Here is a 13221-nt window from a genome sequence, read left to right as displayed (position 1 = left end):
GTAATGATGACCGTCCTTTTTTTTTTTTTTTTTCCCAAGCAGCAGCCAGGTCACAGTGAAAGATTCTTTTGAGCTCTTCAAAGATCACACCTCCCTTTCTGCAAACACAGCAGCAAAGCCTGTCCCACTCTCACATAGATTTCCATGAAGAGGAAGGAGTGTCTGGATCTTGTGTGCAGAATTTGGATCTTAAAAATCTTCCTCTTTCGACTGATTTTAGTGGTCTTCTCCAACAAATCCTTCTTCACACTCAAAGAATAATTTTTGAAGCGGAATCATGGTATGATCCTGAGCGTGTTCTAGGATGGGAAAACCCAGAACAAATTCACAGACAATGGTTTGAGGGGCTTCCTGTAACAAGTGAACTGCTTCACTATGCAGCTCAACATCAATACCAACCAAAAACTCCCCTTACTGTGCAGGTGTGTCTCGAGAATCTCCAGAGGGAGCATTTGTTTCCCAACATTATCAGCAATTGTGTAGCAGCAATAGGTAACAACAACTCCTGATGTATTTCATATTAGGAACAACCTCTTTTGGGTCAACCTTTTCAAACTGTCCAAACAGTTCCAGAAAGGGCCGCAGTTAGTGCAGGTTTTTGTTCCAACCCCTTTCAGCACTCGGTGTAACCAGTCAGCTAAACAAGCAGCACCTGACTGACAATCTGCTGATTACGGCCTTCAGACACCTGGTTGGTGAAGTTGTGTGCGCTAAATGGGTTGGAACAAAAAACTGCACCACCCCGGTTAGACACCTCTCGTGTAAATCATTCCGGATCTAAAGGCTCACCTGAAGGAAAGTTGAATAGATCGGTTGTGATGATGTCTTTTGTGACGTCCGTCAAAAGAAAAGACTTTTTAATGATGGCAGAACACAAACTCACAAGTTCTAAAGTCACAGTATAATGAACTATGACCGAGATGGCGGTCCGTCAGCAACAGAATGAAAGGAAGGAAAGCAAAGTCATGATAAATGTATGTAAGCATTGTGCGTTGATGTGTTTATCACACGGATATGTTGGACAATTTCATCAGATGTTGTCTTCTGAAACAGAACGTCTACTTAACTGCAGAGAAGGGCTCCCTTGATCTACATTTTTTTCTATTTTACTGGTCCACAAATGTGGAACAACTGTTCCCTGCTCTTCTCATTAACATGCAAATCCTCATCTAAAGAGGAAGGACAAAAAAGTGAAGCCCTTTTGTGCAACCGAAGAAGATCGAGGACATTCCTTCCTGCTTCTATTAGCTGGACGTGACAGCAATCTTCCTAATGTCTAATGTATAGTGGGACCTGGTTACTGCGACTGGTGTGCAGGTTAAGATTAATTGAATTACTGGGTGGCTTCCCTGCTCTTTTCGCTGGGCAAATCAATCACGGATTGTCGCTATGCTGACTCTTTATCACCCCCCTCCATCTTTATGTAAAACCACGTAGACTGCGCTGTTGCACTCCATCGATCAATAAACCGGTCCTGATGGAAAATTCATTTTCAAACACGTTCTTGTCTTTAATCAAGCAGCCTGGCATGGAGAGCGCTTAGCTGTCGGCCATCTTTTCTGTAAATGAACACAACACCACCATTAGGGTAAAGAGCTCAGTATAAGCATAAATACAAGCTGGATTATTCTTAACTTCTCTATACAAAACAAATGCCAGCTGAAATACTTCAAATACAATCAGTTTCACAGCGACTTCCTACTTTGAAATTTGGCATAGCTGTCACTTGTACAGGAAGGAATCATCTGGCTTTACGGCTTATCCAGAGTTACTCATGTGCAATGGTGAAACGCAGGAGTGAAGAGGTTTCAAGTGACGGTTTTTACAATAATAACATTGAAAAATATATGCAGTGGTACCTCGGTTCTCGCCCACAATCCGTTCCAGATGGCCGTTCCAGATGGCCGTTCCAGAAGCGATTTGTTCGAAATCTGAATCGATTTTTCCCATTACAATGAATGGAAAAAGAAATAATACGATCCAAGCCTTAAAATAGGCTTTTGTAGGAGTGAATGTAGAGTGTCTGCTGCAGGTGCGCTGTACGTCTATGTGTGTGGCCGCTGCATGTGGGAGGGGTTGCCGAGTGAGTGAGGTCTCTCCAGAAGTGAAGAGGTGCCCGGTGCGTGTCCAGCTCTGAATGTGCGCTTCTGTGCAGTTTGGCTGTGACAACATCATAAACCAAGTAACGCTCTGTCCCAGACTCGCCTCATCCCTGTCCCAGCTCCAGCCGACAACAGGACATCAAACCCTGGAGTGAGCGCTCCAGCCTCGGAGGTGTGGAGAGCGAGCACCTCCCCTGTGACACTCTACCACGGTCCAATGCGGAGAGAGGAAAGGTTTTACACCTCAATATGAAGAAAGTAATGTAAAGTCGGTAAATGTAGCTAACGGGACACGTCTGCATACAGAGGCTGTGTTATACACAATAACTAAGCACATTGTGGGTCAGCTGATCGGTCCAGCTTTTTTCGGGGGTGTTTGAGTTCTGTTTTTTCATTCAAAATCCGAAGCAAAAAATCTCTAAATTTTTGTTCGAACTCTGATTTGTTAGAATTCAGGGACGTTCGAAAACCGAGGTACCACTGTACATGACAGTTCCTTGGTGAGGGAAACACAAAAAAATACAACGAATTTGCTGCTGGACACTCTATATCATTGAATTTAAAATTTGTCAAAGATTAATTATATGAAAATACAAAACTTATTTTCACAGTATTTCACGCTCCATTGCAAAGAAATGTGATAATCTTTGCAGAAACTATTAAAACAGTGCAAAAGCGCCATCAAAACAAAACGGCCAATTGCCTTTCATGGCTGATTGTAAAAATAATAATAATAACAACATAATGACCAATCGTTGACCACTTCTCAACCCCCTTCTAATATAGACTGCTCATATACAAAAGCTTGGAGACAAAGTAAGGGTGGCCAGATGGTGGTTTGTAGAGGAGAGAGCAGGAACATGTTGGACAAGGAATGTGGGTGATGGAGGTACCAGATAAAAGAAGAAAAAAAACAGAGTGTGATACATGAGAAGAGGATTGGTGTGACTCGGGAGGATAAATAAGACTGGTTAAGGAGGAGGAGCATGACTTGCTGCAGCAACCCTAGAAGGGAAAGAAGAAGCAACTGTTGAAAAATGAAATAGCAGTTGTATATTGTTGTATTGCAGTATTGTCCAGGTGTGCCCCTTTAGTAGTCCAACACATTTGACCACATCAAGTTTTACATCTAAAGCATAGTTAAATTAATGTCTTTTTTTCCTTGGTGAGTTAAGCATCTTCTGGTGATTGAATCGTAGCTATATCAAATAACATCCCTGAGACGTAGGTCCACCTGCCATTAAAAAAAACTACAACTGAACAATGCCTTTAAAACAGCTCCAACCTTTTGTCTTAGAATAAAATAACCTCTAACAGATTGTAATTCCATTTCCATATTTTGGAGCGCTGGTCAAACATATAAATCCCCAAACATTTACCTTCCTTATGAATCAATGATAATGAGTAAACACATATTGCAGTCATCAACATATCAAGACACAATAGACGCCATGCTTTGTGTCAACAGCTGGATTTTGTCAGGTAGAGTTCCATTCTTTCCACATTCATCACCTCCATTATTAGGTATTCCAAAAATGATGCAGGATCTCTGGTCACAGCCAAACCCTAATCTTTGGTTTAAAGCTGTATTTCACTCAACACCACAGAGCAACTCTTCCATCTTGTGAGAATATACAATAAGCAGTGCTGAAAGCTCTGAAAAAAACATCTGAAAGCAATGGCCTCTTTGTCAGTCGAGCCAAACATGTGCCAATCCATCATTTCAGACGGACTCGTGCAGCCCGGAACGCTGCGTTTCAGGCCTCGCTACAGTATAAATCTCTGACTGAACCGTGCAAAATAAACAGATTGTGCCTGAGGGGTCCGCCTGGCGAGTCCTCTGTCCGTCTCTGCGGGCTAGAATCTGCCAAGTCGGCTGGCAGCGGTCCGGTCCTGGTGGAGCTAAAAGGAGGAGGTTTGGTGCCATCGTATCACCACACAAGCAGCTGTAGATAGAACACACAGCCAGTGTGTCGGAGTCCAGGCCTGCAAGCACTGGATCAGGAAAGTAAACAGCTCTGTGTTTGGCCTGAAAGCCCCACAAGACCCTTGAAAGTAAAGTGTTTCTGTTTACCCTCATTGCCTGGAAAACTAAACTTTCTGGAGTAGGTTAATATTCATTAAATGCTTAGCAGAAGGTTTGGCTATTAAACTGACAGTGAAGCACACAAGATGAGGATCAGCACCTCCAAGGTTGAAAGGTGACACAGAGAGAATAGACCTACAGTTACCTAATTCACATAAAACATCTGTGACATATGTACCATTCTTTGCCTCAGCTTGCAGAGATGTCATGTTAGCTGTGGTCAAGTTAGAGGTGCATCAGGTTTAAAGACAAATTGACCAGCTTCTCCGCTGTGGAAGTGTCGGAAGAGGAGCACCATGCGCAGCTCCAGGTTTTTAGCTAGTAGGGCGTCTGGGCATCCTGAGGACGTCCTGAGGAGCTGAACTGCAAAACATGAAAACATGGAGGCAAAGTTTTTTCTCAGCAGCGTGCCCTAAATGTCCGATCATTATTGCCTGTATAATGCCCTACTTGTAGTGCCATAACACTGGTTTCCATGAAAAAAGTGTAGGAATATGATGGAAATTTGCTGCTTCGCCACCCTTTTTTCACCCTTTTTTAGCTGCCATATTTCCTTATCGGCGTAATCTTGTGGTTATCTGCATCTCGCGAGGCACCACACTCGCTGCATGGAAGCGTGCTGTGATTGATGGGACGTCTGACGCTGATGACAGGAGGAAACCGCAGTTCCAGACTTTAAACAACCAGTTAAAAAACTAACTCATTGCTTTTCAATCGGCTTTTGAAGAGGCTCAGACTTCATATATATTTTGTTTGAATAAATGAATGTTTAAAGGTGCGGCAGTTTAAAAAAAACCAGATACACAGCTGATACAACTGTATGCTTATCTTGCATAAAAGTTATTTTTGTACAAATAGATATTTACAGCTTCTTTTTTTACAAAACAAGTCAGTCGTTGACATGGTGTGTTGCTAGGTGAATGGACTGGGGCCGGGGTTATGGGATGCGAGCGGGGCTTAGGACTAGCTAAAAGCCTGCGCAGCTCTGATGCAAGTAATGGACGAAGCAACGCACTGGCATAGATCTATAGTGTATAGAAAGAATGTGACAGAATCCATGCAATCTCCTCATGTTCGTAGTTTCTCACAGCACACTAGTGTGCCACGGCATCGGTTGAAAACCACTGAGTTAAAGTACGTTGTCAGGCAAATTAAACAGTAAACAGCGACCTTGAACAGAAGGTCCTTGTCATTTCTTTTAGTCCTTCTGCATTACACTCTTTTCTTTAATCATGAAAAAATATTTTTGTTGCTTCAATTGATGTACACATCTGAAAAAAATAAAAGTTGCACAATGTACCTTTTATACAGTATTATAAATGAAGATTGACATCAAGATTATCAGGTTATTGCTTCTTTACAATTATTAACATGACTAACGCTGTGAAACTTGAAATAAAAAATTCATCAGTTGTTTGTACAAACTGCATACAAGCTTGCATACAAGAAAATACTGCCATAAGAGGGGCTAATTCTACTGTGCTGAGATATAAGAAATGTGTTTTTGCTTATATGGCTCACTATCTACTTGAGCAACTTTTGTGATTTACTTGTGAACAACCAATATCCGTTTGAGTTGTGCTGTCTAGCACAAGTGACCCAGTCATGTTAACACAATAATCTGTGTTAGCAAGTCTGAATTTTCATCCATACGGAGCTAAAACTGAAACCGCCTTTTAGAAACTAAAAATGTCATCCCAGTGATTTCACAGTGTGGAAAACCACATACCATATATTTCCTTCCTAAAGCCAAACACTAATGGCTCAAAACACAACTGGAAAACTTCTAATCCCAGATGAGGACGTTTCCTTCTTTTTTATTGATTCCCAGATATTCGCTGCTTGTCAGCCTCCCAAATCTGGAAAAATCCGTCCCCGTCTAGTGATAAAGCTGTTGCCAGTGAGACTGGAAAGAGAGATCCATCATGGTGAGATGCTGGTTTATCCTGCCAGTCCGCTCCACTGAGAGCGTGAGCATCCATGCACCATTTACCAAACTCAGCGCACAAATACGACGGCTGGGGGAAGATTTATAAAAATTTTAATGTTCCTTACATTTTGATTGCAGAAATTATCATGGTGGCCTTGAGATTTGTGGAGTAGCCTCTTAAAACCCAACACATTTAACCCACCACAATAGTCCATGTAACATCATCAGCTTTCCCTTGGATGTCGATGAACAATGTAGAACAGGAAAGTAATATTTCAACAAAAAAAGAGCCAAATGATAAATGAGATGAACTAGATGAAGTAACTGTTTAATGTTTCTGTGATTCAATACTTCACATACATAAGCGTCTATTACTAGTCATTTTGAAACAGAGTGTTAAAGTAAAAACCCAAATAAAATATCTGATGTTTAAATGAGTAAAAATGCTCACAATATAAAGTGTAAAGATAAATGCAGAAAGTCAAGCCTCGTGTTCATTTCGCTTTCATCAATCGATCAGGTGTCATGTGAAACAGGCAATGCCAGACTGACTGCAACTGATTCACCTGGTTGTTGAAGCTGTGTGTACTTGACTGGTTGGAACAGAAAACGCACCACCCTTTGAAGACCAGTTTGGAAACCCCTGGTCTTGGTGACTTAGAGGTCTGAGACACCAGGTTGCCAACCTATCACCCCAGGAGCAACCACACATGCACTCATTAACACCTGTGGACCATTGATAGCTAACAGTAAACCTCTGTCTGTGGGAGGAAAGCAGAGTGTCAAGAGGAAATCCACGTAAGATTGGGAAAGACAAACTGGACATAAAGGTCCCAGGCTTACTCCAAGAGTTACCTTAAGATGGAATCAAACCTATGACCTTCTTGCAGAGAAGCCGCAGATCTTACCACACAGCAACATTGAACATGAAGTGGCTTAAAAAGGAATATGTGAAGAAATACGTCTTCTACAAATAGAAAGAGAATGAAGGGAATTAACTGATTCACTGATCTTCTGAGCAGTAACTTTATCTAGCTGGTCGCCCTCTAGTGCTGACACCTGAAGCCAGAGCAGCACATTCTCAGGCCTATACTGTCATCAATAAATAATTTCGGCATAATCTTTGTACAGTCTGGGACTATAAAAAGTCACCTCGAGCTGTGTGTTTGAAATCGGAATCCCAGAATAAATGCTCAGTACCATTCGGGTCTAATGGCTCGTAAAAAGTCCGACAGCTGCCAAGACGAGGTCAAACAGGTTGCTGACTAGTGTACACACAAACCCAAAAGTGAATAAACATCAGAATCCCAGAAACAATGTAAGCTGATCTCAATGTTGCGAAACCATCTGTTGGCAGCAAGGGTGGCACATTCTGGGGCCGGACCCCGTGGTGCGACCCCTGACCCCGATCCATCACACTCCCTTTCTTCTCTTCCAAGCTTAAGAGGTAGCATCGCACCCTGACATAACAAACGGCTCTTATTTTAGTGGGTAAGGTGAGCGGATCAGGTGCAGGCGTGTGCTGGAGGTCCAGGTGGGTTCTTCAGAGCACCCTGCACCTGCTACCTGTCCTCACCCACCCATCGGGGGGCAGATTCCCAGAATGCCGGAGGTCAGTTGGTGACAGGAATGAGGCCTCGCAGGTTCAGCTGCTAAAAGCATGTAGAGATGGTTGAGAGCTCGGCGGGGGTCAAGGAGGTTTAAAAGCAGGCCGGGACTCTATCTGTGGGTTGCATGACTTCACCAGGAGGTGGACGACCTGGTTTTACAATTCTGCAACACCATAATCACTTTCACAATCGGAAGGTCTCTGGCGATCACATTACATCCGCTGTGTGAGTGTGCAGTCCTGAACCCTAGTCGTGACCCACGACCTGGGCTGTTTCACCTGCTTCCCTTCCACAATGTTAGCAGATGTGGTCCTCCAAAGCGAAAACCATAAACACCCCGCAAATAACTGATAAAGGGGAACACAAGTGCAACAAGAGCAAATGTTTTATTTTAACTATACTAAATTTAATTTAATTTAATAAAAAAAAAACATTTCAAATGATGAAATATTTAAGGGATGATGTGCTCCACACATTTCAAAATGGTCAAACATTGACTTTTATTTTAGATTATTTTTATTTATTTTAATTTTTTGGCTTTATTTCAAATCCTGTCACTTTATATGTTTTAGTTTCTTTCAAATGAACACATTTAACAGTGTAATTTGGCTCCCCTGTCTTGGATCAATCAGACACTGCGCTCTGGTCAGATTTTAAAAGTGCAGGGTTAAAGGTTCACTCTCTATGCAGATGACGAGGAAATTGCTCAAAACTCACCTGTCAGGACAACAGGATGGAGTTGATAAAAATCAGCCATTACTCACTGAAGAAAAGGTTACCTGCTGTTCGGACGTGTAGACTAGGGGTGCAATGAACGACTGGTCAAAACTTGTCACCGACTATCTTAACAGTCAGTCGGCTAGTCAGCAGACATAAACTGGGTGAGGAACACAACGATACGTCCTGTAGCTTTTGAAAAATGTCCATTAAAAAAACATTTAAACTCTATCTAAACTCTTTTTCTTTCGTCTTTGATGTGTCCGTTTCATGTTTGGGTCCAGATGGTCACGATTTCTCTTCTTATGGCGAATTGTGCTAACACATGTATTCGTATCCACGGACAAGAGAACAACGACATGACAACTTGATGACTCATGAAGCTGCCTGGGACGCGTGTGTTTACTCACCATTGCAGCCCTAGTCTACTGCAAATCAATCTTTTCATGTGTATTTGAGTCCTCTGTTGGCGAGTGAGCAACCCAATTCACTTTTGTTCTCTTCACACGTTGTCACAGGTGGTTATGATACGGTGTGGCGCTAAGAGAAAGCTTCCATTCGCCACAAAAGGGGGACAGCAGCGCGACAAAGATTTCGTCAAGTGGAGCCCTGCTTATTTACCCCTGGTTAGATTCAAAGGTCCTTGTGTTTTTACGGACATCGTTACGGGGGAAGCGCGGATGAGGTCGATCCAAATTCCAGGGAATCTTGGCAACACCCCTGGATAGATGGGACCCTCATGGCTATAAAACCCCTATAATGGATGAATAGGTAAATAGAAGGGTGTGAAAGAGTGATGGCCAAAAGAGAATGTTCACTCTCAAAGCGGCACAAAGAGGGAGGTGTTGGAGTGGGAGATGGGAAAGCGCCAGAGTGCTTGTGAGAGGAAAGAGGAGGTGGAAGGGGGACGGGGGTCGAGGAGGAGGAAGGCTCTCGGGGGAGTGGAGAGTAAAAGTTTTGTCTCTGGGCTTTTACAAGCTGCTCGCTGTGCGTAGTGTTAACTCAATCAAAAGGTGAATTATACCTCCTGAGACACTCAGGTAACCTTTCATTATGGCCCTAATCCTTCTTAATAACAGAGCCGCAGTGTCGGCGATGCCCCATTAGACGGAGAGCTAGCGGGAGTGGCGGCCATTACTCCCCAACACACAACACTCGCTCACACACTCGCCGTGACGGAGCAAATCAATCACATTGACGACTAGAGCGACTCAGCATCCTCCTCCATAAGGAGATGAAGATATTGTGGGAGAGTGAACGTGCGACTGTGTCAGATGAGCTTTCACTGCAGGGAGGGAGGACGAGTCCCCCAAGATTGGAAGAGAGTCAGAATTGATACAAATCGTGGAACAATATACCCAGTGATGTAAAATGGCTTGGTCTGAACAGTGAAGTTAAACTTTCATGGAAGATGTTCAGGACAAGGCGAGAAATGGTGGGTTTGTTTCAAGTGTTACCATTGTCGTCATTTAGCGCTAGTAAATAATAATCATTTTTAATCACATCACACAACTAGTTTTTAATCTAGACAGAGGACAGAATCAAGTAAAGGCAAAATTCTTTGAAAGTTTCCGTGAAGGAAGAAAAAAAATATTAGCCTGCATTTGCAAGTGTGTTGAACCACGCATTAGGGAAAAAAGACAACAACAAACAAAGACGTAAAAGTAATTAAAAAAGAAGTGTCGGACTGAAAAATAAAAAAAATAAATAAAATAAGAGTTAGTACATCTATTCATCGCAGCAAAATAAAGAATAATCTTGCAATGAATATTGCACACTAGCTCAAAATCAATTATCTCATGAATGGAATACGAGTGTTTGTGTCTGTGACAGTCGTGCGCATGAAAATTGCAGCTATGTTTATAACATTTTGGTGATTTCATCCACATATAAGTTGCTTGATGAACATGTAGAACATGAGTAACATGTAGAATCCTGTGTTCAGACAAGGAGTCCGTTCAACTTTGGTTGGTGGACAGTGTGCCTCATGCTTAAGGTAGTTGTGATGAAAACATTTTTGAATAACATTAATGATACTTCTGGAGATCATGAAATGGACATTGGGAAACGCTCCATAAGGGTCTGAAGGACATAATACTAATATCTATTAGCCACATTTTCAGGGTTGTGATAAATTCAGTGAGTTGCATAATAACATTCACACTTAAAAAGCGGTTTACAGTTTTTACTGTCAACTTTGATGAATACTTTGATGACTACTTATGTTTTTACTGAAGTTGTTTGGCTCTTTCCCTTTTACTGTCTTTTCACCTTCTTAATCTTCATAAAGATAAAGCAACCTGTATTTCTGTTCATCACATCTTTTCATTATTGGTCTGTGATGCAGCTTAAAGTTTCAGATAGTCAGAAATAAGTCAAGAGATGCTGCTGAAGTTCTCAGATACAGGACCGTTATGGCAGTTTGTAATTTTAATTTGGTAGCAAAAAATGAGAGGAAAATTTGGGTATAAAAGCTTTTTTTTTACCTCTTTTTCTTCATGTGCTCGTGTTTCATTACGGTGGATAGTGTCAAGACAACATCCATCATCTTAACCAATCGAAAGCTTGAGAAATCTATCTTCAGAGTTGCATTTGTGAATTTCATTGGCAAAGCAAATAAAGGTAATTAAGTGGAATATTCTGTGTTTTGTGTTTCACTGAAAATTCTAACAGTTTGCATAGAAGAGATAAAATAGATTATTGAATAACTTAAAAAAAAGAAATATAAAAAGAGCAAAGAACTTTGCACACATTTCCTACGAATTTCACAGTTGAAGCTAGATCGGATCGTTCAGTACAAGTCCTTATAAGTAGTCGAATTTATTTATTTACATGTCTAACTTTTCCGCTTGTGCTTTTTACGTGCTTTTGTTACGACAGTTCTAAGATCATGCTGATAATGTTTAGAGGATTCAGAAAATTTAGTAAAACCATTAAGAAATGTAAAAACTCAAGTGTGAATACAAACTTTTTTTTTTTGAACTGTTTGCAGTGGACAAATCAAATTAATTCTAACATTATTCGGCTCCAATCCGCTGAGTGACAGATTGAATGTTGTACTTCATGTTTAAATGGAAAATACAACATAAACCTCAACCATTTTTGTTAAACTGGTTTGGTCTGGTTTAAAAATTGCCCTCACTTCAGCCAACATGTCATTGTAAATTTAGTTTTCAGGAGGAAGCCTTTTTCTCCTTCAACAATTGCATTTTAAAATCAATTTTGATCAGGACAGCATGACTCAGTATTGTGCCATGAAACGTCCATTCAGGTAACCAAATTATATATTTCACGTTTTAAATATTGGCTCATTTTTAATGATTAGAGTGTAGAATGAGCATTATTCTGTCACTGTGTGACTCTAGTTGTTTATTGCTACATTAATAACTTTTGCTAAAACTCAGATATGAACGATATAAAAATCCGCGAGATGGAGCCCGGAGACGTCTCCTTGATTGATATCCGCATTTAAACGGTTTGTTTGCATAGTTTGTACCCGATAATCCGATTTTAAGTCCATATCCTGCCAAAAGAACTTAGACGCAGTCAGCCCTGAAATGTCCAGCCAAACAGCAGCCCGATAAGATCGAATGAAAATACGGCTAATGTGGAGTCATAAATCAACAAGTGTTCAACTAGAAAGGTTTAAATAAAGATAAAGGATTGGCGTCACTCGTACAGTGTGAAAACAAACGGGGACACGTCAGCCTGTCGCATCCTACCTGTACCACTCCAGCCCATTGTCAAAGTTGCGGTCGAAGAAGTGCGGCTCTGCTCCCACGGCCCTGATGTCCGGGTGAACCCGCAGGAACTCCAGCAGGGCGCGGGTCCCTCCTTTCTTCACCCCGATAATCAGAGCCTGAGGCAGCTTCTTGCTTCCATCCCCGAGTGGACTCACGTTCCCGGCGAACCTGGGCGACACCTTCCCGAGGGATGAGAGTACACCAGACTCTCCGGGCAGCTCCGGGACACCACCGGCTTTCTCATCCGCCAGCGCCCGGGAGGAGCGTCTGCTGGCCGCGTAGCCCTCCACTTCCTCGAACATGAGCCGCTTGGTCCTCAGCGATCTCAGGTCATCGTAGAGTCTGGAGGATGAGCTTCTGGGCAAGGAGGCGGTGGAGCAGCGGTCGGCAAGACAGTAGAGGAAGAACAGGGAGGTGAGGATGGAGCCCAGCATGACCGCGGCTCTCCTGCCTCTGGTCGGCGAGTCCACGATCCTGATGCGGCTAAAAGCCATCCCTGAGAGGTGGGTGCTGGAGCCATGCTAGACCCTCATCCTTAACTCTTTCCATTCAAATAACTGACCTGTTACCTGCGCTCAACGGTAGCTCACCTCCCCCACACTTTCAGTCAACAACCCCCCAAAAACAGCAGCTGATCCACAGGTGCGCGCGCGCAGGTGATGGAGAGTCTCCCCGGCCGCGAGTCAGAGTCCTGGTATCCAGCTACACGTGTGGAGTTGTAAACTTGTCCCAGTTGACGGACATCCTTCTGGCCAATCAGCGGGAGGCAGCAACAGCTGTAAGCCAATAGAAGCGCAGCTGGGCAGAACCACAGAGCGCATCCTGTTGGGAACGTTCAGGGCTTGACAGCTCTAACTATATTAACAGTGAATAATTTATTTTTAAATTATAATGACGCGTTCTACACACAACACTTTTCGCGTTAATTTAACAGCATAAAGTGAATTGTCCTTATTTTCATTTTTAAACCCCTCCGACCGCAACTGCCATGGACGAGCATGACGTGCTCGAGCAGAAGACTGTTTTGAAATAT

At 42.5% G+C, this 13221-nt stretch overlaps 1 protein-coding gene across 1 annotated transcript in view; it reads right to left on the bottom strand.

Annotated features, from left to right (window-relative positions):
• Positions 1–12856, bottom strand: part of LOC128752659 (heparan sulfate glucosamine 3-O-sulfotransferase 3A1-like) — a 35523-nt gene extending 22667 nt beyond the window's left edge. The window contains exon 1 of the mRNA XM_053854100.1: positions 12168–12856. Coding sequence (XP_053710075.1) covers positions 12168–12682 — 515 coding nt within the window. The 5' untranslated portion in view covers positions 12683–12856. The remainder of the gene's footprint in view (positions 1–12167) is intronic.
• Between the last annotated feature and the right edge of the window lie 365 nt (positions 12857–13221).

This window comes from Synchiropus splendidus, chromosome 1 (assembly GCF_027744825.2).
Source record: "Synchiropus splendidus isolate RoL2022-P1 chromosome 1, RoL_Sspl_1.0, whole genome shotgun sequence".
Lineage (NCBI taxonomy): Eukaryota > Metazoa > Chordata > Actinopteri > Syngnathiformes > Callionymidae > Synchiropus > Synchiropus splendidus.
This window is presented reverse-complemented; position numbering and strand designations above follow the sequence as displayed.